Below are 25,578 nucleotides of genomic sequence, written 5' to 3'. Positions count from 1 at the left end.
ATAAATCCTGACGATAAATCATGATGCTGTGTGCCATGTTTTGTTTTTGTTAGTTTGTTACTATACTATAGCTGGCCAAGATGTCCAGAAGGAATTGCATTTTGTGGGGGTGTGAGTTGTCTAACAAAACAAGCGAGCGTTCCCACTTGTGCAACTCCTGAACGTGCTCAGCCGTCTGTTTTTACTCAGCCCCGATGGTGTTTCTCAAACAAACATTAAAAGTCCATAGACTTGGCTGCATGGCCTATTATGGCGTAATTTCGGAAAGCCATAGATTGGAGGGGCTATAGTGCCCCTCAAAACACATTAATTAAAATGTACAAGACACCAGCGTTCTATCTCAGGGTAGCCTGTACCCCGAGGATGACTATCCTTGTCGAAACATTGGTTTCTTGTACATTCTTAAGAAAATATGTCCAAAACTGTTACTTTTCAGGATTCAAATGCTAACATAGCCAAAGCAGCAGATCTATGCTTTTGTGCTTTTGACAGACAGCGCTGTTCACTATCAACTAAAAGAACAAGGCCTCAGCATCAGATCAACCCTGGTAAGCAAGCTGGAAGAACATCACAACATCACGCCCGTTTGTTTTGGGAACAGAAGCGGGGAAAAAAACATAAATAAATAAAAACCTCTTTGGTTCAACTTCTTCAACGGCATGAAGGTCGAAGCGGTCAAACCGAAAAGCTATTTCAGATAAAGCCGCGTTTCATTAAGAGCAGCTGTTTCTGCAAGGCCTTTTGGGTTATCGAGCTCACTATATTAATTTCAGCGTCCGCAATACTACCATTTTTGAACAGGCCTTGTGGCCTTGTCTGTGTGTGTGTGTGTGTGTGTGTGTGTGTGTGTGTGTGTGTGTGTGTGTGTGCATTATATAGTGAAATCGTGTTCAGACCCTTTCAAAGTTTTAGGCTTTTTGTTATGTTTCACACTCATCTTAAAAGTGATTTTCTTTGGTTAAAATAAGTGTTAAACAGCTCTACTCGTTGCTATAGAGTGTTTATTCAGTAACATGAGTCTCCATGTCTCTCTAGAGTGTTTATTCAGTAACATGAGTCTCCATGTCTCTCTCCAGCTTTTTATTAAACAGAAACTGATTTTTTTTTCCAGGTCGGGATATCCAATCAGGATAGAGAACTAGAGGCAGAATACAGATTAAACGAGTGGAATGATAGATGATAGATCAGACTCAGAGCTTACAAACCCAGGGTGATTAAGCGGCCACGAAATACAGTCGCTTGAGTGTAGTGTAATAGATAAACACTCTTCCACTTTTGTTTGCCGCATATCGTCTCCGTCGGGTGGAAACCTCATATGTCCAAAACTGTTACTTTTCAGGATTCATATAAAGAAATATAGCAAAAGTATGCAGATCAAAACACGTGCAGGGTTTCGAGCTTGCAGATCTGCTATACTGTTGTGTGTGCTGTATAGTGTGTAGGGCGTTCAACGCTGTAGTATGGACAAGTAGGGCGTTCAAGTGAAAACGTGGAAATAAGAGGTTCCTGCATGGCTGACAGCAACGATATGATGAAAGTTAAGTGCGCAACATGTTTTTTTTTTAAGAACAGAACCCATATACCTCACATGCTGAGTTAAACAGATCATTAAAAATAACTAGGCCATTATTGCGAGTAATACTCCCTGAACCCCCCAATTATTATTTTAGACGCGAACACACACACACACACACACACACACACACGACACACCCCCCCCCACACACACACACACACACACACACACACACACAACACACCCCCACACACTTACAGAGACAGGCTCGTGCATTCTCATCTCCTGGCAGATAAAAAAGGTACTTATAGCAAACAGTTTGGTACTTTTAAAATGTACTGTATACGCCTTCACCCGCCACAGCGATAATGTCGAGCGAAATAAACGTTTTATGACTGTTCATTAACTTTAACGCAACTTGTTTTTATTATGCCATCTGTCTTGTCTGTGTGTGGACGTCTTTTTTGTTCCTGCAGTGCAAACAATACTAAGCAACGTCTGTCTGAGGTCACCCCTTCCCAGACATGAATAAGTATCACTACGACAGTGTAGAAATACTGTAGTAATTACTAGTAAATTTTAAGTAAAAAACAAAGTAACTAGTAACTAAAGTTTTCAAAACATTGTAGTGGAGTAAAAAACTATTTGCCTCTGAGATGTAGTGGAAGTATTGAAAATTGGAAACACTCCAGTTAAGTAAAAAAGTAAATACTGAAAAAGTGTACAGTGCTTAAGTAAATGTACTTACTTTACACCACTGAATGTGACCGCTTTTGAGATACTAGCTAGACTTTAAAACATCCTTTGTTCACGTCTAATGAAAGCAAAGAATCATAGCTATGAATTATTGATTGTGCAGTTTGACCCACACATTTTGGAAATAATGGCTTGTATAGAGTAGATGTCTTGAAGAATTTAGAGAGCTGAGACAACATCCTTGAAAGTGTCCAACAGTTCTTTGTTCTGTGTAGGTAGGTAGACAGTAGACACACACTTTTAGTGATTACCACAATGCTTATGATTCTGTATTGTGCTTTTTTCTAGCTCACATTGTGCTTAGACTGAGCAATGGTTCTCAAACTTTTCAACTTCAAGGACCGCACAACATATTACTCTGAGAGTGAAAAATGGAACCAAATTATCATGTGTACACACACTCAGACTTACAGACATGGTAAGGGTCCATTTAGAATGCATGTTGTTTGAGTGCGTGTGTGTGTGTGTGTGTGTGACTGTGTGTGTGCTCGCGCGCGACTAAGAGTGTGTGTGTGTGTGTGCTCGTGCGAGTGTGCACGTATGTGTGTGTGATAGAGACTAATCCCTCTCATTGTGAAAGGGGATCAACTGAGAGCTTTTGTTGGCATTGTATGAAGAAGAGTATGTGCGTGTGTGCGTGTGTGTGCGCGTGCGTGTGTGTGTGTGTGTGTGTGCGTGCACGCGCCGTGCACTCACCCTGCCAAACAGCTCGTCCCAGCGTGTGTTGAAGGCGTCCAGTTTGTGCTGGATCAGTTCGTCCAGAACCCCTCCGTCCATCAGGGTCTGAGACAGCTCTCTGATCTGGTTCCTGTTGTCCTCCGGGTGGCGCAACAGCACCTCCAGGGCCTGCACACACACACCACAACCACACACACACACACACACACACACACACACACACACACACACACACACACACACACACACACACACACACACACACACACACACACACACACACACACACACACACACACACACACACACACACACACACACACACACACACACACACACACACACACACACACACGCACACACACACACACACACACATTCCATGTCAATTGACTCCATGACAAGGTCTGCATTTATCCCTGAAACTTGTTTTTTCTTTTTTTTCTTTAGCTTGTTCATACAGCCGCAGCTTGCAGGAGGATACAGAGGAGAAAACTCCTCTCTGTGTTGTAATCCAGTCCCTTTCACTATACAGGCTCCTGTGTTGTAGTCCAGTCCCTTTCACTATACAGGCTCCTGGGGACCTTGTGCAGATCGAGCGACGGAAAACCATTATGCCGACGCGGCTCGCTTGACGCTCAGACAATGAACTCCAGCTGTTTTTTAAGCCATGCGATCTGGAAAAAAAACGCCTCTGTCGTTTTAGATTTTTATCTAGCGACATAATATTTTCAGGGGGGGAAAAAAAATGAATAAAAAAAACATTAGAACATTGGTTCTCAAAAATAGCAGATAATACAGTAAGCCCGGCCCGTTGGGTCTCTTGACAATGTGGCCCTGAAGTATAGGACATTCATTTAGGGTGAAAAGAAAAATCAATCAAATTTAAAATACAGTAGCAAAAGTAGATCTACAAGTTGGCGGATCTGCTACTTTTATGTGACGCTGTAGCGTGATCGAGCAGGGCAGTTAATTTACAGAAGGAAAACTAAAAACACAAAAAGTTTGAAAATGGAGATAGGGGGTTTCTTTTCTATACCCAACAGCGACGATATATCTAACGGCTTTGTATCTGACATACAGTATAGAAGAACCTTACTGTAGCGCACATTGCTGTAGAATCTACACGGCTATCTACAGTGTAGTGTTGGCTGAATGCTGTGAAAGCTAACAGCACAGGGAGCGGCAATGACATGTTTCTCTAGCGATAGGTGCTAGACTGCTGTTCCTATCTACTCCGAAAAGAGATAACGGTGTTCGTCCCGTGCCCTTCTGCACTGGGTGTGTGGGACGGGGGGGTTGCACGAGGGTGGCTCAGTCATCCGCAAACTAATTTCAACTGTCGTGCACTACAACAAGGGTTGCCAAACTTTTAAGGCCGCGACCCCCTCCCCCCAAAAAATAAATATATGTATATAATGATATTTGAACTGCAGGGATCCCCCACCCTGACAAGCACTTTGAACTGTAGGCACCCACAGATCGGTTGCATTTGAATGACTTTTAAATTGTCGAATCGTAGGTAAGAACGAGGCAAACATTGTGAAAATAGCTGAACTGCAAGCTCATGACACCTCACACTGGAATGCGTTGTGAGCTTGTATATCGGCTGTTTTCACAATGTTTGCCTCGTTCTTACATAATGATTCGACAATTTAGCCAATTTGGTACGAAAAAGGTCTTAAAAGTCATTCAAATGCAACTTTAGAAATAGATACACACATACAGTTATAGTCTACTGTGTTGGTTTGTTTGTTTACTGAGTGAGAAAACAATGTTGCATATTAGGCTAATGTGCAACATTAGGCTCCGTTCCATTCAGTGTACAGTGGTTCTCCATTTTCTATTCATTTCAAGGACCCCCGTAACTCTCAGAGTTACACGCCCGTACGTTGTCACACTCAAGGACACACTGGTGTAGCCAGAGTGTTTCCAGTGAGCCAACAACAGCAGCACCCTGACTTTGTTGGACCAGACAACAGAGCCTTCATTAGTATCATCGGTCACACCCTGTGAAGGGAGTCGGAAGAGGCCTGGAAGTAGGAAGAGCCATTTCCAAAATGGCGCATGTGCATAGAGCCCATTGTAAATGGTACTTGTTGGAGGTCTTTTGGGTCTCCTATACTTACGTCCAGCGCCTCCTGCAGCTCCTCGGCGCCGCCCTGCAGGTTGTCAGTCTCGTCCAGTTTCTGCTCCAGCTGGTCCAGGAAGGCATTCTCCTGCTCCAGATAGGAGAGCAGCTCACACCAGCACGCCCACACCTCCTGCAGCGCACACACGCACACACACGTCATGTTATACCAGCACGCCCACACCTCCTGCAGCGCACACACGCACACGCACACACACACACACACACACACACACACACACACACACACACACACACACACACACACACACACACACACACACACACACACGTCATGTTATACCAGCACGCCCACACCTCCTGCAGCGCACACACGCACACACACACACACACACACACGTCATGTTATACCAGCACGCCCACACCTCCTGCAGCGCACGCACACACACACACACACACACACACATCATGTTACACCAGCACGCCCACACCTCCTGCAGCGCACGCACACACACACACACACACACACACACACACACATCATGTTACACCAGCACGCCCACACCTCCTGCAGCGCACGCACACACACACACACACACATCATGTTACACCAGCACGCCCACACCTCCTGCAGCGCACGCACAGAGAGAACTAGACAGACAGATAGAGTATTCAGAATAGGACTGCCGTCATAAATATTTTACTCCAAGAGGAGAGATTAATACGAGCCCATAAGTGAGGCGCCACTAGAGCACGTATAATATGTAGAACTATTGTCTAAATAACCTGTGTTCAGTCATACCTGCAACCATTCATTACCAACATACTCACGCACACCCGCATGCGCACACAAACGCACGCACGCACGCACGCACACACACACACACACACACACACACACACACACACACGCACTTCTCAAGTGTTTGTTTTCTGTCTAAACAGCCCAAGGCTGTCCACGTATATCGGGATTCGGCAAGTAATGTTTTGATTGAAAAAGAGAGAACACTAAAGCTCTATAAGACTCCGGTTGAGGTTATCCCAGATTTTAGAGTGACATAAGTTTTTCAGTGGTTCTCGAAAAAATAGCAGATCTACAAGCTCACAGGGTCGGTTCATGCCAACACATCTTCTCTTCTGGGAAGATATGTGTCCCTGGCACAAAACATTTTCAGATGGGGGTCCCCGTGGCCAAATACATATATGTTGGGGGTGCTTGGTCTCAATGGGTTAACAATTGAATTATTGAGCACCAATGTTGATTCTGAATTCAGTTTAGTCTTTTTAATATAATTTCATTTAGTTTTAGACGTCAAATGTCATATTTTAGTCATCTGAAATGTCTAGTTTTAGTCGACTACAGTTGATTTAGTTGAAAGATATTTATTTTGACAGGCCTTGTTTTCGCCCCGCCCGGAGAAATGACTGATTTCACAACACAATCAATCTGCTACTTTCAGCATGCAACCGAACAGTTCTACTGGATCTCTTCTCTAGTTTCAATTTTGTTGACGAAATTATCAATATATTAGTTTTAGTCATCATTTCTATTTCGTTTTACTCAGTGATAAAAGGTAGTTGATGAGTTTTGTAGTGGACAAAATCAACACAATTTAGCACCATGTCCCAGGTGATGTAAATAAATGAGTAGTTTGGTCCCCAAACGGAACCTTTCTCGATCACATATTATTTTGTATCAGTGCACCTTGTCGTGAACGCCACAGGATGGTTTCTAACCCATTCTGACCTGAGATCAGATTCACACGAGGTTTCCACTGGACACACACTGGTCTGATTAACCCATTCTGACCTGAGATCAGATTTTAAAAAATGTCAGTCGTTCTTCGATTTTTCAAAAATAGCAGACCTACAAGCTCGTAGCGCGCCACTCGGTGGCGCGCTATGAGCTTGTAGATCTGCTATTTTTCAATAGCTAAAGCATAACATGATGATAACACCAAAATGTGTTCCCGGTCAGAATGGGCGAATGATGTCGGTGACCCCCCCACTGCCTTTCCTCGAACGTCGCCCCCCTTATGCAAGGAACAATCTACTCTCCTGGGGGTCCCCTGGCACAATATGGGCGTCCTCTGCCAAATACATCCAAATCAATTTGGGGGGGTCACTGTCCTTAAGTTGACATTTAACGCGTTTGAGAACCACTCAGAGCTCCAGTCGATAGAAACTACATGGCAGGAGAGACGGGGGGGGGGGGGGGGGGGGGAGGACAGTGGGATGGCTTCGAACCGGCACGAGTCCACGATGTGATGTATTATGGACTTAGTGGAAGGTTGAGGCCACGGTATGTTATCCCATTCTGGCCGGGAACCCATTTTGGTGTTAGCACTATGTTATGCTTTAGCTATTGAAAAATAGCAGATCTACAAGCTCATAGCGCGCCACCGAGTGGTGCGCTACGAGCTTGTAGGTCTGCTATTTTTGAAAAATCGAAGAACGACTGACATTTTTAGAATCTGATCTCAGGTCAGAATGGGTTCATCAGACCAGTGTGTGTCCAGTGGAAACCTCGTATGAATCTGATCTCAGGTCAGAATGGGTTATACATCTTCTCCGAGAGGCACTAATTGCAGCTCGTTGGGGGTGCCAGGGGGGATGGCCGCGTACGGTCCGCCATGGTGTTCGCATTTAACCTCACATTCCAGTTATTTTATGCACTTATCATCTGTCGGGTTGGAAACCCTAAATGTGTCCAAATCATACCGTCACGTTATGGATACTCTTATCTTTTCACTTTTTAGTACCATTATGTCTTTGCTTTTTAGCATTCAAATGTTGTGGGAACAAGAAAAGCTTTTAACACCGTGACCACAGAGAATACTGTGCGTGACCGCAGCGACACGCCGTGCTAAATTAACCCATTCTGAACGGGAACCCCTTTTGATGTCAGCATCATGTTATGCTTCATAGCTATTGAAAAATAGTAGATCTACAAGCTCATAGCGCGCCACCGAGTGGCGCGCTACGAGCTTGTAGGTCTGCTATTTTTGAAAAATCGAAGAACGACTGACATTTTCAAAATCTGATCTCAGTTCAGAATGGGTTAATCAGACCAGTACTGTGTCCAGTGGAAACCTCGTATGAATCTGATCTCAGGTCAGAATGGGTTAATGCACATAATCGTCACCGTAACTGTGTTAATGTTCATGTTTTTTCAGCCGAAAAACATGGATTTCAATATAACTTTCAACGCGGGGCACGGGGGCCACCCCGTAAGCAGGATAATCCACTCTGAGCCGCTATCAGGACATAATGCACCCTCCTCCGTGTATTATATAATTGCATTATGCTAATTAATTAGAATCTGCATCAATGAATTATATTTCAATATCCGTCCCCCGCTCATTGTGGATTATCCCCCTTGCTTAGTTGCTTATCATTAAATCTCTTTAACTAATAAACCATTTTTTTTTAAATCCCCATTTTCTGAAAAGTAACAGTTTTGGACATACAGAATAGGGTTTCTGCCCGACATCAACGATGAACATCGTTCAAAATAACCAATTTACCTGACAGCTGAGCTGATTAACACCAGATTAAGGTACAAAGAAGTCTAGTCTGGAATTCTCCTTTAAGTACCGTAATTTCCGGACTATAAGGCACACCTGAATATAAGCCGCACCAGCCAAATTTAGGGAAAATCACAAATATGTACGTATACAAGCCGCACCGGACTATAAGCCGCAGGTGGCCCCCTAGTGGCCGTTTCGTTAGCTCAGAGCCTTAGATGGCTCTGCGTTAGCTGTAAAAATCCATAGATAAGCCGCACCGTTGTATAAGCCGCAGGGTTCAAATCATGGGTAAAAAGGTGCGGCTTATAGTCCGGAAATTACGGTACCATGCAGGGTCTCATACAGTACATTGATGTCATGATATCAAGCTGTACTGCAGCTATGTCGGTGGAAAATGTTGATTTCTTTTAAACGTTTGTTGTCATTACTCGCTGTCTGGTGATGAGCCAACAAAACCATAAAGTCAATGCAATCTCTACAAAAAGGATTAGTTGGAAAGATCCAATTAAAACCTTGTATCCTCCAGGCTACACCGTCTCTGCCTGTGCATAAAACATGTAGTGTCCGCCGACCTTTCTTATAGAACGGCGTCGGTGTTGTGATGTGTGTTCGTCTATCTCCATCCCCCACGGGTTTCATTTGTTCCCCACAACTCGGTGGCTATGTGAATCTGTGTGTGTGTGTGTGTGTGTGTGTGTGTGTGTGTGTGTGTGAATGCATGTGCATGTGAATGTGAGTGTGTGGGTGATTGGGTACACGTTGTAAAGTGCTTTGGATAAAAGGTGCTGCCTATTAATTATTGCACCATTTTACTCTAGTTGACAGTATAGAGACAGACAGACAGACAGACAGACAGACAGACAGACAGACAGGCTCTTACCTCCAGGGTCTTGCACTTGCCGTCCAGGCGGCTGCAGAGGCGCTGGTAGTTGGCGGTGAGGACGTCGAGCTCGGAGCGCAGCGCATCGTGGGCCGTGGGCGGCGCCTTGGCGATGAAGCTGTTGACGCTGTCCGTCAGCAGCTTGACCTTCAGCTCCTTGGAGTGGACCTCCTCCTGGGCCCTCTGGGTTTGACCGCACGGAAAGAGACACACGGGACACAAATTAAACTTGACCTTCAGCTCCTTGGAGTGGACCTCCTCCTGGGCCCTCTGGGTTTGACCGCACGGAAAGACACAGGTGACACAAATGAACGGACGTTACGGATGCTATAGTGTGTATAGCTTCAATGTATAGATTACGCGTGAAATGGGGAGGGCGGGGGGGGGGGGGGGGGATTCGATCCCGGGCTAAAAGTAGAAGTAAAAGTACAGCAATTTTGAAATGCGCCTCCATAAAGTAAAAGTACCTGTGTGTGTGTGTGTGAATGCATGTGCATGTGAATGTGTGTGAATTGGAGTGTGTGGGTATTGGTGCTGCATATTATAAATGCACCATTTTACTCTAGTTGACAGTATAGATAGATCCATCCATTCAGCTCAAATCCGCTGTTGACAATGCAGAACACGGAGAGAGAGAGAGAGAGACAGAGAGAGAGACGCCACAGAGCGCACCAATCAACAGAGAGAATCAATGAACAAACACCCACCCCACCACTAATCTTTCACCCGCTGAGAAAGAGAAGGAGAAAAAAAAGAGAGAAGGGAAGAAAAGATTGAAAGATTGAAGTCAAGAAAAGAGGCTTTATAATAAATAATGTACCAAGTCCACCAAATGCACCACTTTGTTCACACGGGTGTGATTTTTTATTTGAATCCTGAAAAGTAACCGTTGTGGACATATGAGGTTTCCACTCCGACAGAGACGATCATTTATTTTCCATACGTTCTCTGCATCTCCCACAGATATGTCTTATACTGTACGGCGGTACTGTCTTGCCAACGGAGTTCCAGTAACTTTTTCTTTTTCTATCAACTTCTTAAATGAGCCATTGATTTTAATGTTCTGGCCCTAACCAACTCAGATGTCTCCAAGACAAATTGTTCCTCGGAGACAAAGTAAAGGAGGAAGGACAAACTTTTCAACCGCAACTCTAAACTTTGAATAGCGATTTAAAGTTAATAATGTAACGCTATACGACAATGAAGAAGCACCTCTATGCAGGAGGAAGGGGAGGAACTTTGTCTGAGTTTTTGTCTGAGAAGATCTCTCAAACAGCAGCAGCAAACCACCCTAGACTTGGTGCTGGCGGTACAGCTGCTAAAGCAACAGAACGCGGAGAAGGACCGGAGAATTGAGAATTGAGAATTTTCCCTACGAGCTATGAGCTTATCTGTATAGCCAAATCATAAAATATGGTTATGATTGTGACACTATACCATAACTACTTTTGCTAACATTTTAATCTGTTTTGAATCAATATTTAGTCTTAGTTTTAGTCACCGTAGGTTATTTTTTATTTAGTTTTCATATTTTTGTCAGTGAAAAAAAATAATAAACTCTTATTTATAGAGGACCTTTCATGATGTTAGTCGAACATCAAATGCCTCAAATGCTGTATAGTTGGAACGCAGTGTCTGTGACATTTATTATATCCCCTATAATGCTTTATTTATCCTGGGAAGGATAAAACGCGGTAAATAAAAGCGTGCCATGGGGGGGGGATGCATGAGCATCGACACCTTTCCCAATGAAGGAATCCAAAGACGTTTGAGGATCAACGGCAGCTCTGAAGAAAATGCACCAATCGATGAGAGAGATGAGACATGAGCAGAGGAGAACGAGATGGAGAGGGAGAGAGAGAGAGAGAGAGAGAGAGAGAGAGAGAGAGAGAGAGAGAGAGAGAGAGAGAGAGAGAGAGAGAGAGTGTATTATTGCAGTGTTCACAAGTGACCAAGTGACAGATAAAGAGATCTCCATATATCAGCATGCCCATATACAGTATGGGCATATACAGATGACATAAGGGACCGCCACATAATGGACACGAAAGGGACAAGGACTGACGGATACAGTGCAAAGTAGGTGTGAGGGCCGAACCTCTATAGATACAGTATATACAGAAATAGCCTCAATTGCTGTGGCCCCAGCAGTGTTTAGTCGTTTTGTGTTTTGGTTGTTACAAGGCCCAGTCCCTCAACCCCTTGGGGGCGGTCCACACCCTGCACGTGAAATGCACCGTGGTGGGGGGATTCAGACCAACGGACGAGACGCAGAGCAGCGATCCGGAGAACGTGATAGGACGGAAGAAGCACGGCGGAGCTCTATCATCATAGGAGGGTACGCTGGAACGTTGGCTTTGATACAGGAGGTGTCTGCTTTGAGCTGGATGTTTGCCTCGACGTGGCAGGCGTCTGATCTGGCATTGTAGATGACGCCGACGGCGTTGTAGCCTTAAGGCTCATACGTACATAGTCTGGATTTTTGGTGGTTATAGGTGACCACCGAACTACAACATGACGTCACAAGCCGCCACCGCTCCAGCCCTTCTCTGTTTTTACTCACCACCGCTCAACGTTATTTCAGCTCCGGTGGTCAGCTCACCACCGGAGCGGTGGTCACCTCACCACCGAAAAACCTGACTATGAATAGGCCTTCACTGGGAGACATTGTATGCTCAATAGGTAAAGGTAAATTGGATGGCAAGTCAAGGAAGGCAGGCATAGTCGGCTCGGGGGGAAAGTGATAGTTACTCAGGATAATTGTGTTAAATAGTTTACGCTTGCCTAAATTTAATGAGAAAGAGGTTGAAAGTTTTTTTTTTTCTCCACTAGCTCATTTGTTGTGCGTCTCCATCGCTCTCACAAATTGCTTCAAGGGCACCTGTTGCTGAGAGAGAGGGAAGCCTCAATCTGGAAAGAAAACGAGAGCGGGAGTGACTTAGTTCTAACACATTCCTAGATCATCGCTGTCTGGCAGAAACCTCCTATCTCCATATTTTGACTTTTTAATGTTTTTCTTCTTTCCTTCTTTTTTTTTGTAAATTCATACTCTTCGTCATACAGAGACGGTAGCGCACAAGAGTAGCAAAAAACAGCCGGTCTACAATCTCAAAACGCGATATGACGCATATTTGCCTTCCATGGAAAATTGCTGGCAGAGGGTGAATTTATGTATTGATTTACTCCAGCAGCAGATGTGTTTAAGGGCAGATCTCAAAGGGTAGTAAGGCAGCACCTTGTCAGAGTTGCGTAGTCACTCTGAGAGTGTACAAAAGGAACCAAATGGACCCCAAAGGGTCCAGTGTGTTCCAACTAAACTACAGACCTGCAAATGTTTCATTTGGAACCCTGGAGTAACCCAGTAGTAACCAACATTGAGAACCACTACTAACTACAGTATGCACGTATGATTGAATTTGTGTTTATAATATATATATATATATATATATATATATATATATATATATATATATATATATATATATACTAGGCCTATATATGAATCGTTAAATGTAAACGTTAAGGTATTGTACCGTTGACAGGGAATCGCTAAGGAACCGCAAATCATTCAACTCTGGCACAGACAGTAGCACAGGTGATTGTGCGGTCACCTTTGCTGTATATTTAATACGCAGACGTCGCAGACTGCCGTGAGACCTCATATTTGAATCGGCACACATCCAAGAAAAGCAGATTTTCTTCTCTTCTCTTCTCTTTTTTTTTTTTATATCATTTGAGATGTGACGCTTCACCACCCAGCTCTATATCTAGGATCAGTGGAGAGGAGATTGAGGTCGTGACAGAGAATAAATAGATTCCAATCTATCCCGGGACAAACTCCTTAGAAAGCATGCAGTTCTTTAACCTTGATACAATGCTCACTCTATTTGGAGAAATCTTTTGATTCTTTCACTGAGACCATGCAGGGGTCTTCAACAATTTTATTTTATTTTTTTAGACCAAGGACCCCATAGCTGGGATAGACGAAGCAGGGACCCCCACTACATATTGTATTACAAATATACTTTGTTCATACATTTCATGGATCGATTTGAGTGTATATATGTTTTTGTTTGTTTATTTTCATGAACGCAGCGTCCGATTCCGGTGAAACTTTTCAGGCACATTCGCACTATGTTGAGGAAGGAATCTCGCCCTTTTAACATTCATGAAAAAGAAAACTAGTTTGACCCGTCACATGCTACTTAACCCATTTTGGTGTTTTAACTAAGCATTATGTTATACTTTAGCTATTGAAAAATAGCAGATCTACATATTCTGGACTGGAATTAAAAAATACTGGCAGGACATCCACTCCACCTTGGAGACCATTCTGTGTTTTAAGATACCTCTGACTTGTTCCTTTTTATTGCTGGGAAATATCCCTGAAGAGTTTCTAATACATGATAAATATTTAATCAAGATCCTCTTAGCAACAAGCGATCACACGACGCTGGTACCAACAGGACCCACCAACGAAAGAACATTGGATGGACATTACTGAGGAACTGTATGTTATGAAAAAACTAACATTCATACTACAAGAGGATAAGTTCTATAAAAAGTGGGAAAAGTGGGATCTCTTCTCTCAGCCTAACGATAATGCAAGAGGATTTCAATGAATGCATTTTGTAATATGAAAAATGCAGCCTTGTCTTGTGTTTTTGTTTTTTTTGTCTTCTTTTTTTCTCGTAATGTTTGTTTTGTCTCTGAGTTTTTTTTTGTCTCTGATCTACAAGCTCCTACGAGCGGCGAGCTACAAGCTTGTAGGTCTGCTATTTTTGAATATTCTTTGAATATTCTTTCAGAGCCAAAACAGGCCTAAACAGAAAGACATTTTGTAAAAGTTGCCAGGTATATACAGTAGGTGGTACCCCGACTTTCAGCAGCTGTCACAAAGTTTCCCAAGGGAAGAAGAAGTACGGTAGGTCGGGAGTGGCTTATTGTCGGTATCAGCCGTTAACAATTGTCGGTATCCTTATTGTCGGTATATCCCCGTTACAATAGAGCACCGAAGTCCTGACGTAACTCGCTCATCCCTTCGATTCCCCTGGTTCGTGGAAGTAATTTCTCTATGGAGAATAACATGGGGTGATCTTAATATCGTCTACTATAAGCGTTGTGGTCCAAAAATAAACAAGCTGTCTCGGCGTTATTGTCAGGGAGGTGTCTCTGTATCGTTTGCAACAGTCAGTCACTCATATATGATACAGTCTGCTTCTAGCGAAAATCTAACTAATTCAGCAGCAGTAACATTAGCGTTTTCTCTCAGTCAGTTGATTCTTCATATCCATATGAGTGAAGCGGCCGGGGTGACATGTCTATTTTTCAAACACAGTTCTTATATGAAGCAATCTAAAAATCCTCCTATGGCGATTTCAATGCAACTAAACAAATACATGAACCTGGGGATTGACGCCCTCTACTGAAAGTGACGTCAGACTTTGGTGCTCTATGTGCTAGACCCCTTGGAGATGGAGTGCTGAGGTGGAGCGCCACACCTACCATCAGCTCCCAGTGCGTGCCGCACCCAAACCGTGCTACTCATGCGCTGAGTCTGCGGTGCCCGGGGAATAGAACCCATGAACTTCTGGTCCAAAGGCGAGAGCTCTACCGACTGAGCTAGCCGGACACAAGGGTTCCCACGGGGGGTTGGCTTGGAAACAACTTGAGTAGACACCTTTATGAACACACATATATATTGCTATATTGGTCACACAGAGAGGGGGGAGAGAGAGAGAGTATACCTTGAGTTCCTCCACGGCCTTGCGGAGCTCTTCGGGGGTCTTGTAGGTGAAGTCTCTCTCCAGGTAGTCCTCCTCGGCCTGGTTGATCCACTCCTGCATCTCCTGCATCTCCTTCCTCAGGGCCATGGTCTTGTCCAGACCGCCCTTCAGGGCCGACTTCTTAGCATAGGCCTGGGGGGAGTGTCAGGTTTAGTCATATGCACGCACGCACGCACGCACGCACGCACGCACGCACGCACGCACACACACAACACACGCACACACGCACACACGCACCTGTTTGCAGATGTTCTCCCACTGCGCGTTGAGCTCGTCCAGCTCCTTCTGGATGTGCACGGCGAACGGCGGCTCCGCCTCCTTCTTCAGGGACACGCCCACCTCGTTGATGCCGTTGAGGCTGGGCTGGATGGTGTGGATGTCATTCACCAAGGCCTGGCCAATCGGAACGCACGCACAGGGGGGGGGGGGGGACAACAACAGAACAGAGCTATTTTCAAAAGATTTATTTTAATACATCTTGAAAAATAACGAGTAGTACTTTCACTTGTTTTGATGCCAATAGGTTACTTTTCTACTTTTACTTGATTGCATTCTGAATACCAGACTTTTACTCGTAACCAGGCATTTCTATACATTGTGGAATTGTGATACTTTTACTCAAGTAAAACACCTCAGTACTTCTTCCACCAGTGACAAGAACCGACTATACGAGCTTGCAGATCTGCTATTTTCGAAAAGTCGGGAAGACGTGTGGAAATCTTTGAATATATATTATTACACAGTGAACTCGTATCTTTGCTTCTGGGGGGGTCCCATGAACAGCATATTTTCAGATGGGGGTTGTTGGCGGCCGATTACATATAATATATGTGGGGGTCCTTGACATTAAATAGTAAAAAAAAAAAAAAACTGGCATGATTTTAAAGACATTTGTAGAATCTGGTCTCAGGTCTCAATGGGTTAAAGGACCACTTCACCACTTTTCAACCTATCTTCATATAATAGGTCCTCACTAATAATCATGAAAAATGGCGCAATTTTTTTCTACTCAGTCTGTGTCTCATAGGAGGGCTGTGGACAGTTCAGAAACCGTCTTCCAGTGACATCATCGATGGGGAATACAAGTTAATAGAAACTGCAGGCTTTCTAGTCCTGAAAAGTTGCAATGCGAAAATGGAAGCCATCGTTCTCACGATAATAAAAATCTAAACATTTTTGAAAAGCAATAATCTTGTTTCAAAATAAATCTGCCTAATGATGATGTCACAGGAAGACGGTTTCCAAACTGCCCACAGCCCTCCTATGAGACACAGACTGAGTAGAAAAAAAGTCGTGCCATTTTATCATGATTATTAATGAGGACCTATTATATGAAGATAGGTTGAAAAGTGGTGAAGTGGTCCTCTAAGAAGTGTCACGGGTGCTTAGGGTGGATTCACGGACGGTGGTAAAAAAAAAAAAAAGCAAACCCCGTGTCATTTTTATGAAGTCTGACGTTATTTTCTTCTTTTTTTTTGTACGCCTGAATGGCCTCGGGGGCATATTTAACCCATTCTGAACGGGAACCCCTTTTGGTGTTAGCATCACGTTATGCTTTAGCTATTGAAAAATAGCAGATCTACAAGCTCATAGCGCGCCACCGAGTGGCGCGCTACGAGCTTGTAGGTCTGCTATTTTTGAAAAATCGAAGAACGACTGACATTTTTAGAATCTGATCTCAGGTCAGAATTGGTTAATCAGACCAGTGTGTGTCCAGTGGAAACCTCGTATGAAGCTGATCTCAGGTCAGAATGGGTTAAGCGGGCCGGCAGCTGTCCTCAGGCGTATAGACACATTGAGCTGTCAGCTCGCTCCGACTCAAAGTGCTCGCTCTCTCTTTCACTCTGAAAAAAGCATGGCACTCCGCTTGGTTAGACCGCTTGTTTTAAAAGGTGTTCAAGTCAAGGTTTTCAAGTCAAGATTGATATATATTTTATTTCTGTGGAATATTGGCCACGGACCTGAGAAGATTTTGTGCCAGCTAGGGACCTGCAGAAGAGAAGATTTCTGTACAAGAATATATATATATATATTCTCAACATTATACAACAGGTTGCTTCGAAGCAATCTGATTGGTTGAAACAGCCATCTAGCAGTGCTTAAACGAGCACGATGGAACATCGATTTTCTTGGAACATTTTTGGTCCTAGTGGCTACATCTGTCATTTCTTTAGCAAACTTAGTTTTAACGAAATTGAGTCAATATGTATTTTTTTTAAGGGTAACTGTTGTATAATCGCAATTCTAAAACGGGTAGTCCCAATACTTCATTCTGATTGGCTGGTTACCGTCACGTGACCGGTGTAAATTTCACCGATAACCCACTCCTTCAATCACTTTGTATCATCCTGCAGCCTTGTAGCTGAACTGGGGAGCGCTTGATTGCTTTACAAACACATGCCGTGTGGGCGTCTAAGCACCGCCCGGCTCATATGACTGTGAATGTGTGGCTCCAGGCAGCCCCGTAAATACATCAAGCGCTATTCTCCCGTCACATAGGCTACTTGCCGAGCAAAACAAGTAAGTGTTCTGGCTCTGGCTCGCTCGCTCTGGTGGCGCAAAGCGTAGCTACTTTTGTGAATTTAATAGTTTTATTAGGTTAATATTGCTATATGTTTGTAACCGTTTTAGAAAAGCAATAAGCCACTCGAGGCCCCAGCTTACCGGGTATTTTACACTGGCTGGGAGGGTCTATGCCTATGCCCGCAGCCAGTGTAAAATACCCGGTAACCTGAGACCTCTCGTGGCTTATTGCTTAATTTTACACTTGAGGGTGTAAATGGTACTTCTATGCTTCCTACAGAACTGGCCTATCGGCTCATTCCAGCTGCAATGCAGGCGTTCCATTAATCACAACCATTAAAGCACACCTTCTCGTGTAATATTGCTCAATTAAAACACCTCGTCAAAAATAGCAGATGTACAAACTTGCAGCGTGGAATGAAGGGACGCACTTGTGAGCTTGTGGATCTGCTATTTTTGAATGGCCATTATATGGATGTATAAAGTGGTTAAAATAATGATTGTGATGCAGCATTAACTATACATCTTGCATCTTTTTCAAACAATAATAAAAAATAGCAGATATGCAAGCTAGCAGCGCGGCATAAAGTCACGCGCTGTGAGCTTGTATATCTGCAATTTTTTGAATAGCCAACATATAAAAGGATAAAGGTGCTCAGGGTGATTGTGATGCTACTTTAGCTGGGGACCCCTGGGGGTCCTCGAACAGCACTTTGACAACGACTGGGTCAGACAGTACGTCACAGGCGACAAGAGAGAGATCGGCTGCAAATAACCATGATCGTTAATTTATCGTTAATAGTTTGATTGATCTACGCGATTACAGTCGAGACTAGAAGATTAGGGTAATATATGGCGATAAAGTATGGAATGATGTTAATTTCTGTGAAACGATGATGATGTCAAACGCTATCTATTATCTGAAATGGCTTCAATCGTATGACAGCCGGCTGGGAACTGAAAACATCACTTTTCATTTCGCACTTTTGGTGAAGTCGTAAATATCACAAAACAGACATTTAGACAAGTTCAATTTCGTACATTTAACGCGATTGATTTCCATTCGATTCATTCATTAATTATTTGGTGAACTATTTCGTCCCTAATTAAAAGTAATGTTGAGTTGCACCAGGCAAGAATGCAATGCGTTGGCTAATAAAAACAAATAGCAGATCTACAGGCTCACAGCGCATGCAGCACACGTCTGCTATTGTGGAAAACATTCTCTCCTGGGGCTCCCTGGCACAAAACATTTTCAGACTGGGGTCCGTCATATACATGAACTTGGGGGCCGTTGGTTCGAATCCCACCTGAGGATCTTTGCTGCACGTCATCCTCCCTTTCTCTCGCTGTCCTATCTTCCCTCTCTCTATCACGACACAGCCGATGGAAAGCCATGCTGCTGATACAGTAACGCGTACCAGGTTGGACATTAAAGTTGCATGTTAATCTCCCCCATTACACTGTGCTAATGCAGTCAAAGCTTTTCAATTTAAACTTGTGAATGTCATTAATTTTCGTTTCTTTTTTTATTTACTTTTGGTACTGCATTTTCATGCCAATACTTTTATACTTTCACTCAAGTAAATTCAGAATACTGAATACCTTCACAACAGAGTATGTTGACCTTGTGGTATTGATACTTTTACTTAAGTAAAAATCGGAGTACTCCTTCCACCACTGCCAGTGGTACGGAAAGATGAAGAGAGAGAGAGAGAGAGAGAGAGAGAGAGCTATATGTACCGTGCACTGTTCTAGCTGTTTCTCCAGGGCCTCTGAGTCACCCAGGGCAGGCCACTCCTCATTTAGGAAGACGTCCACATCCGCCATCCACTTCTTCAATGTCTTCACGTCATTCTGAGACAGACAGACAGACAGAGAGCGAGAGAGAGAGAGAGAGAGAGAGAGAGAGAGAGACAGAGAGAGACAGAGAGAGATTGAGAGAAGAGAGAGAGAGTTACACAATATTTCCCGTACAGTCAGGGTCAAAAACACATTCATCTTCATCTAATTAAAGATTTAATCAAATCATTAAATATAACGCATACGTAAATTAAGAATTAAAAATGATTTAAAAATCAATAAGGAAATTAACTAGGTGACAGAGAGATCCATTAGTCTGATAAATATGAATTGCATTTTTATAGCACACTGCCAAGTGCTCAAAGCGCTCATTCATTCATTCATACATTGGGAGGTCCTCACTTCCCACATTCACACACCAACGGTGGCAACCTAGCGCCGACCGACTCAATGGAGGCAATGTAGGCTGTGCTAAATCGTAGCAGGGTTCAGTGTCTCGACATGTGGACAGGAGGAGCCGGGATTCGAACCACGGATCATCGGACGACCTGCTCTACTTCCTGAGCCACAGATCAGTGCTGATGTACAGTTGTAGTGTCAGTTTGCCTGTACAGTGGGTGTCTCACCTCAAACTGCATCAGTTTGATGTGGCGTACAGTGGGTGTCTCACCTCAAACTGCATCAGTTTGATGTGGCGTACAGTGGGTGTCTCACCTCAAACTGCATCAGTTTGATGTGGCGTACAGTGGGTGTCTCACCTCAAACTGCATCAGTTTGATGTGGCGTACAGTGGGTGTCTCACCTCAAACTGCATCAGTTTGATGTGGCGTACAGTGGGTGTCTCACCTCAAACTGCATCAGTTTGCCCATCAGCTCCTGCAGTCTCTCGGCGTTCTCCTCCAGCGTTGTGCCTATGCGTCTCCAACGAGCCATGATAGAGTCCATTTCCATACGATACCTGGAATATAATACACATTTGTGGAAAAAGTACTCACATTTTGACTGAAGTAAAAGTATCAATACTGCAATACATAAATGCTCGGTTACAAGTAAAAGTCTGGTGATCAAAATGTGCTTGAGCAAAAGTACAAAATTGACCAAATTAAAATTAGCCAGAACATGATTTACTATTCTGTGCCTATCCGGTTGCAACTGGAACGGGGCTGAGTCGGATAAGCGAACTTCGCTTAGCCGTTCCGCGCGGCTACTCGGCTCGGTGGGGTCTCTCTCTCGTGGCTCAAGTTGGCTTGAGACGGCGCCCCTCTGTCGCGGTCTAAAACATTGTACTTTTACAGCACCACACGATACAACACATGTATCGCTACAGGCGTACATATGGTGCAGTGTACTGTACATACTGTACCTCTGGCTGATGTCTGCCGGGGCTACAGGCGTACATGGTGCAGTGTAGGCCAGGTCATTAGTCATTTGGACTAGTTGACTAGTTGCCTAGTTTACTAGTCCACTAGTTGTTTAACTACCTATTATGTAAAGAATATTTTTTTGGAGATAAATATTTGTACAATATAAACTGTGCACATTGGTGACTATAACTATAATCTACCTGATCTTGAGGCCTACAAAATCGGGGAATAAATAACTAGTCAACTAGTACCAACAAGGTTGACTAGTGGACTTACGACTAGTTGCTTAATGCCCTAGGGCAGTGTACATACCTCTGGCTGATGTCTGCCGGGGCTTTCTGGAACACCTGCTCCACAGCTGCCTTCAGATAGTCCACCTCCCCCTGGTGCTCCACCAGAGACACCTGTAGGGCCTACAGGACAGACGAGACGGACAGACTGCTGTTCATTTCGTCTACGAAAAATACGACGGGAAATGTTAGGTCGACTACCTTTTTTTTCCACTGACGAAAACTAAATAAAAAACTAAGCTATGATGACTAAAATTAAGACTAAATGTATCGAGAATTCTGTCAACAAATAAAAACCAGACTGAAATGTCATAGGGAGGGACTAGCGGAGGAGAGATCGGGTCATTTTATGTTTGGGTGCGCTCGAGCGTTCCGAAAATGGCAGATCTGCAAGCTCACAACGCGCGGTGCAAAGGTTTCACCTTTGCAGGTTTCACCTTTGCACTGTTAATATCTTGCAAGTGTAGATATGTACAGTAGATAACATATGATTATGATCGCGATGAAATACACTTATTTTAGTCCTTTTATATACAATACTTTTTTTTTTCTTCTCTTGAAGTACAGTAGCACATTGAGATTAGTTTCAAATGTAAAGAAAAAAAAAGTAGTATTATTATTATGGTAATAATACTCATTTTGTTATGTCCGTGGCAAAAACAAATGAATTTTGACAAACATGTTCACCACAAACCAACATGGCGGCGGCGACCCCCTCCCTGCTCAGCACAACGCTGTGCTGATCGGCTGTGCGAGAGCTGCTAATGCATGCATATACAGTAAGTCAAAGTAATGGACAACTGTGAACGTTCAACACACACACACAGCCTCTAATACGCCTCTAATAGGCTGATCTTTCCCCTGCCAAAACAAATGCTCCCCGCGACCCCAAACTGTTGGCAGGCACGCTGCCAGTTTTTTTGCTATTTGGATCACACACACTTTAGCTTTCCGTGGCACATTTTGCCAAGAGTAAACAACACACGCACACACACACACACGCACACGCACACGCACACACACACACACACACACACACACACACACACATCTACAAGGTAACTAGTAAACCGTATTGTGCCGAATATGAGACGACCCTCATTTTTCTAGACTCCTTTGTGAAAAAAAGAACTTTGTCTGTCAAATAATCTTTTTAGGATATTTCCATTGGGGGGAAAAAAAACCCATTATTATTATTATATTCAGGCCAGTTTTCAAATAAATGTAGTGGAATAAAAAGTACAATATTTGGATCTGAGATATAGTAGGACAGAAGCGAAAGTAACGGGAATTGGAAATAATCAAACACCTCAAAATTGTACATACGTACGTAGTAGTACTTGAGTAAATGTACATAGTTGACATAGTCCAGAGGTGACCGTGCCTTTTCGGTGGCTGGCCCCAAACTCTGGAACTGTCTACCCCCTCATATTAAGTCTGCTCCCTCCTTAGAGGCCTTTAAGTCTTTACTAAAAATCCATTTCTTCTACCTGGCTTTCAATGTTTGACCTAATTAACCTGTGTACTTTTTGTGTTGCTTTGATTTTGTAATGTAACCTGTGTACTTTTTGTGTTGCTTTGATTTTGTTTTACTATGTTACTTGTGTCATGTTTCCTGTACAGCACTTTGGTTGGCCTCCTGGTCTTTGAAAATGTGCTCTATAAATAAAATTTGATTTGATTTGATAGTTCATTTCCACCACTGCGTGTGGCCACATGGGTATCAGTCAGTTTTTTATTATATACATATTTTATGGGACGTGTTTTCCCCACTAATACTTTTGGCTATTACATTGTTTACATTTAACCGTCTTTATTTGCTGTGCGCTACAGTATAGCTCGTTGTAATCTTTTTTTACGAGGGTGACCGTTAAAGCAACTGTGTAAACACAGTGCTTTAAATCGATGTTGCACAAAGATAACATTTGGTTATTGACTATATAACTGCATGGTTCCTGAACACTCATCACATCACGCTTTATTGGAGCATATACAGCAACAAGAGAGAGAGAGAGAGAGAGAGAGAGAGAGAGAGAGGGGTCAGTATACACCACCACACCTCCAGAAGTATTTGACTCTGAGTGCTAGCAATTTAGAGGGGGGGGGGCTAATGCTCTTGGTGTACATAGAAGTCAGTCAATTGGGCTTGTTTGGAGGGGGGCTTAGGGCAGCCTGGTTAATAAACCAGACTAATATCGCACGGACGGCGGGATATTAGTCTGGGGAGGCTCGGGTTGGATTTCATTTCCAGGGCGGCTGGTTGAAACATTTTCTCTTTGACGCAATTGGTCAGAGCTACTCTACTGTCAGTCAACGGTCTCAAGCATTGAAAGTCACTGTACCAAAGCCCGCCCATATTGCATACCGTGTCCCGATTGGCCGCCCCATTTCTCTGGTGTAGGAAATGGGCGTACAATTGAGCCTCTCCAGACCGTAATCCGCCGGCAGGCAATTTTGTTTTGCCAACGGCTGATTCGGTCTGGTTTATTAACCAGGCTAGGCTTAGGGGGCTAAGCATCCACCAGAGGGGGCTAAAGGGGAGGCCCTTGCCCCCCCCCTGGTGCCAGTACAAAGTGCCAAAGCCTGCGTAACTCTGTCTTCCTCTATGGCTCTGGTACATACTACACTGTATCTACATGTACCTGCACCCCCCAAAAATCCCCTTTAATATTCAGGATAGTCAAGGGCACACTCACGCTCAAGTGCTATTATGGAAGCATGCATCTATCAATTACACACTCCACGAGGCCTTGAATTTGTGGAGATTTGATTTGTTTTCTTTAAAAAAAAATTGTCGCATTGCTAAGCCAATACTTTGATGAGCGGATCATGGGTCAATGCTCTTTGTCTCGTTGAGACTCTGAGTCCCCGCTGGCGTTGGCTTATGGCACATTCAAAATAGTCTCCATGGGCCACTTTACCACTGCACCACCAGAGCGCCATAGAAAGCAAACCAATTAAACGCTCTCAGGAGTTAAATTACTTCATTTACAAGACGTCTAACACAATTACAGAATGTACTGTAGAATAATTGTTATTTTGATCAACGCCTGCTGCCTCGCCTATTGGGATACCACATCAATACAGCATGCAATCGTCTTTGGTCTGAGAGGATAAAGAATTTTGGTCTGCAGATGCTAAATAAATCTCATCAAATGGTGGTCTGTGGCTCAAATGCCAAAAGAAATAATGGACCTTGACATGAAAAGGGTTGCAAACCACTGATGTAGGGAACTAGGCCCGGCGAGCGGATGGCAGATCTGTCAGCTTGTTCCAGGCTGTAGCAGGGGGACCGGAGGAGTAAATATATACACTGTTATTTGAACTGATGTGAGAACAAAAAGGCTTGAATCCTCGCGAGGCCCAAAACGGTGTAGAAGAACCAACATATGCCGGCAGCAGCGGGGAGGCTACATTTTAACCCATTCTGACCTGAGATCAGATTCATACGAGGTTTTCACTGGACACACAACTGGTCTGATGAACCCATTCTGACCTGAGATCAGATTCTAAAAAAATGTCAGTCGTTTTTTCGATTTTTCAAAAAATAGCAGACCTACAAGCTCGTAGCGCGCCACTCGGTGGCGCGCTATGAGCTTGTAGATCTGCTGTTTTTCAATAGCTAAAGCATGACATGATGCTTAACACCAAAACGGGTTCCCGTTCAGAATGGGTTAATCAGACTAATAATTTTACGTCCCACACCTTAAATCACAGGAGCTGTCGGGATGCATCTGTTAACGTTTTTTAATAACTGTCTAATGCTCAGCCAGGGGCGCGCGCTTCCCCCTCTCGCATAAATATGAAGTTATGAGCGTGAGAGAGCTGTCCTCCCGCAGCACGATTACAGAGTTCAGTTCAGCTCAAATATTTTAGCAGGGGGGGGGGGGGGGGGGGGGTTCTATTTTTTCACATTTGATACAGTACGTACAGAACACACTGCGAGAGCAGGCAGGCTCATCAGCCGTCTATAAGTGCCAGACAGCTCTCTTACAACGTCAATATGAATGGGCTCCTCATGACATGGATATAATGACATTATTTCACTGCACTGTAGTGACTCCAGTGGACTCGGTGGGGGAAAGAGTCCCGAGTCCCTTGGTCCGAGACAGAGTCAAGAAAGAGTCAAATTGTGGGCGAGATCGAAAGAAATGTGGACTCGAGACCGAGACCAGACAGAACCTTCGGTTGTATGTGAAAATAGCCAAAAGAATTGCTGACATACAAGCTCACATCGTGCCACGAACGTGGCACGAAATATGATTGTTTTGGGTGGTTCAGTTCAAATGTGACTCTTTTGGGCACGTCCCCAGTTCAAATGTGATTATTTTGATGCGTCGTGGTCTGAAAAGGCTGAGCA

At 43.8% G+C, this 25,578-nt stretch overlaps 1 protein-coding gene across 1 annotated transcript in view; it reads right to left on the bottom strand.

Annotated features, from left to right (window-relative positions):
- Positions 1–25,578, bottom strand: part of LOC308311384 (dystrophin-like) — a 368,975-nt gene that overhangs the window by 115,695 nt on the left and 227,702 nt on the right. Inside the window, 8 exon segments of the mRNA XM_080758068.1 lie at positions 2,969–3,118; positions 5,080–5,214; positions 9,453–9,635; positions 15,200–15,370; positions 15,476–15,631; positions 19,505–19,618; positions 20,411–20,522; positions 21,241–21,341. Coding sequence (XP_080614194.1) covers positions 2,969–3,118; positions 5,080–5,214; positions 9,453–9,635; positions 15,200–15,370; positions 15,476–15,631; positions 19,505–19,618; positions 20,411–20,522; positions 21,241–21,341 — 1,122 coding nt within the window.

This window comes from Protomyctophum bolini (genome assembly GCF_963924005.1).
Source record: "Protomyctophum bolini genome assembly, chromosome: 24".
NCBI classification, from domain to species: Eukaryota; Metazoa; Chordata; class Actinopteri; order Myctophiformes; family Myctophidae; genus Protomyctophum; species Protomyctophum bolini.
This window is presented reverse-complemented; position numbering and strand designations above follow the sequence as displayed.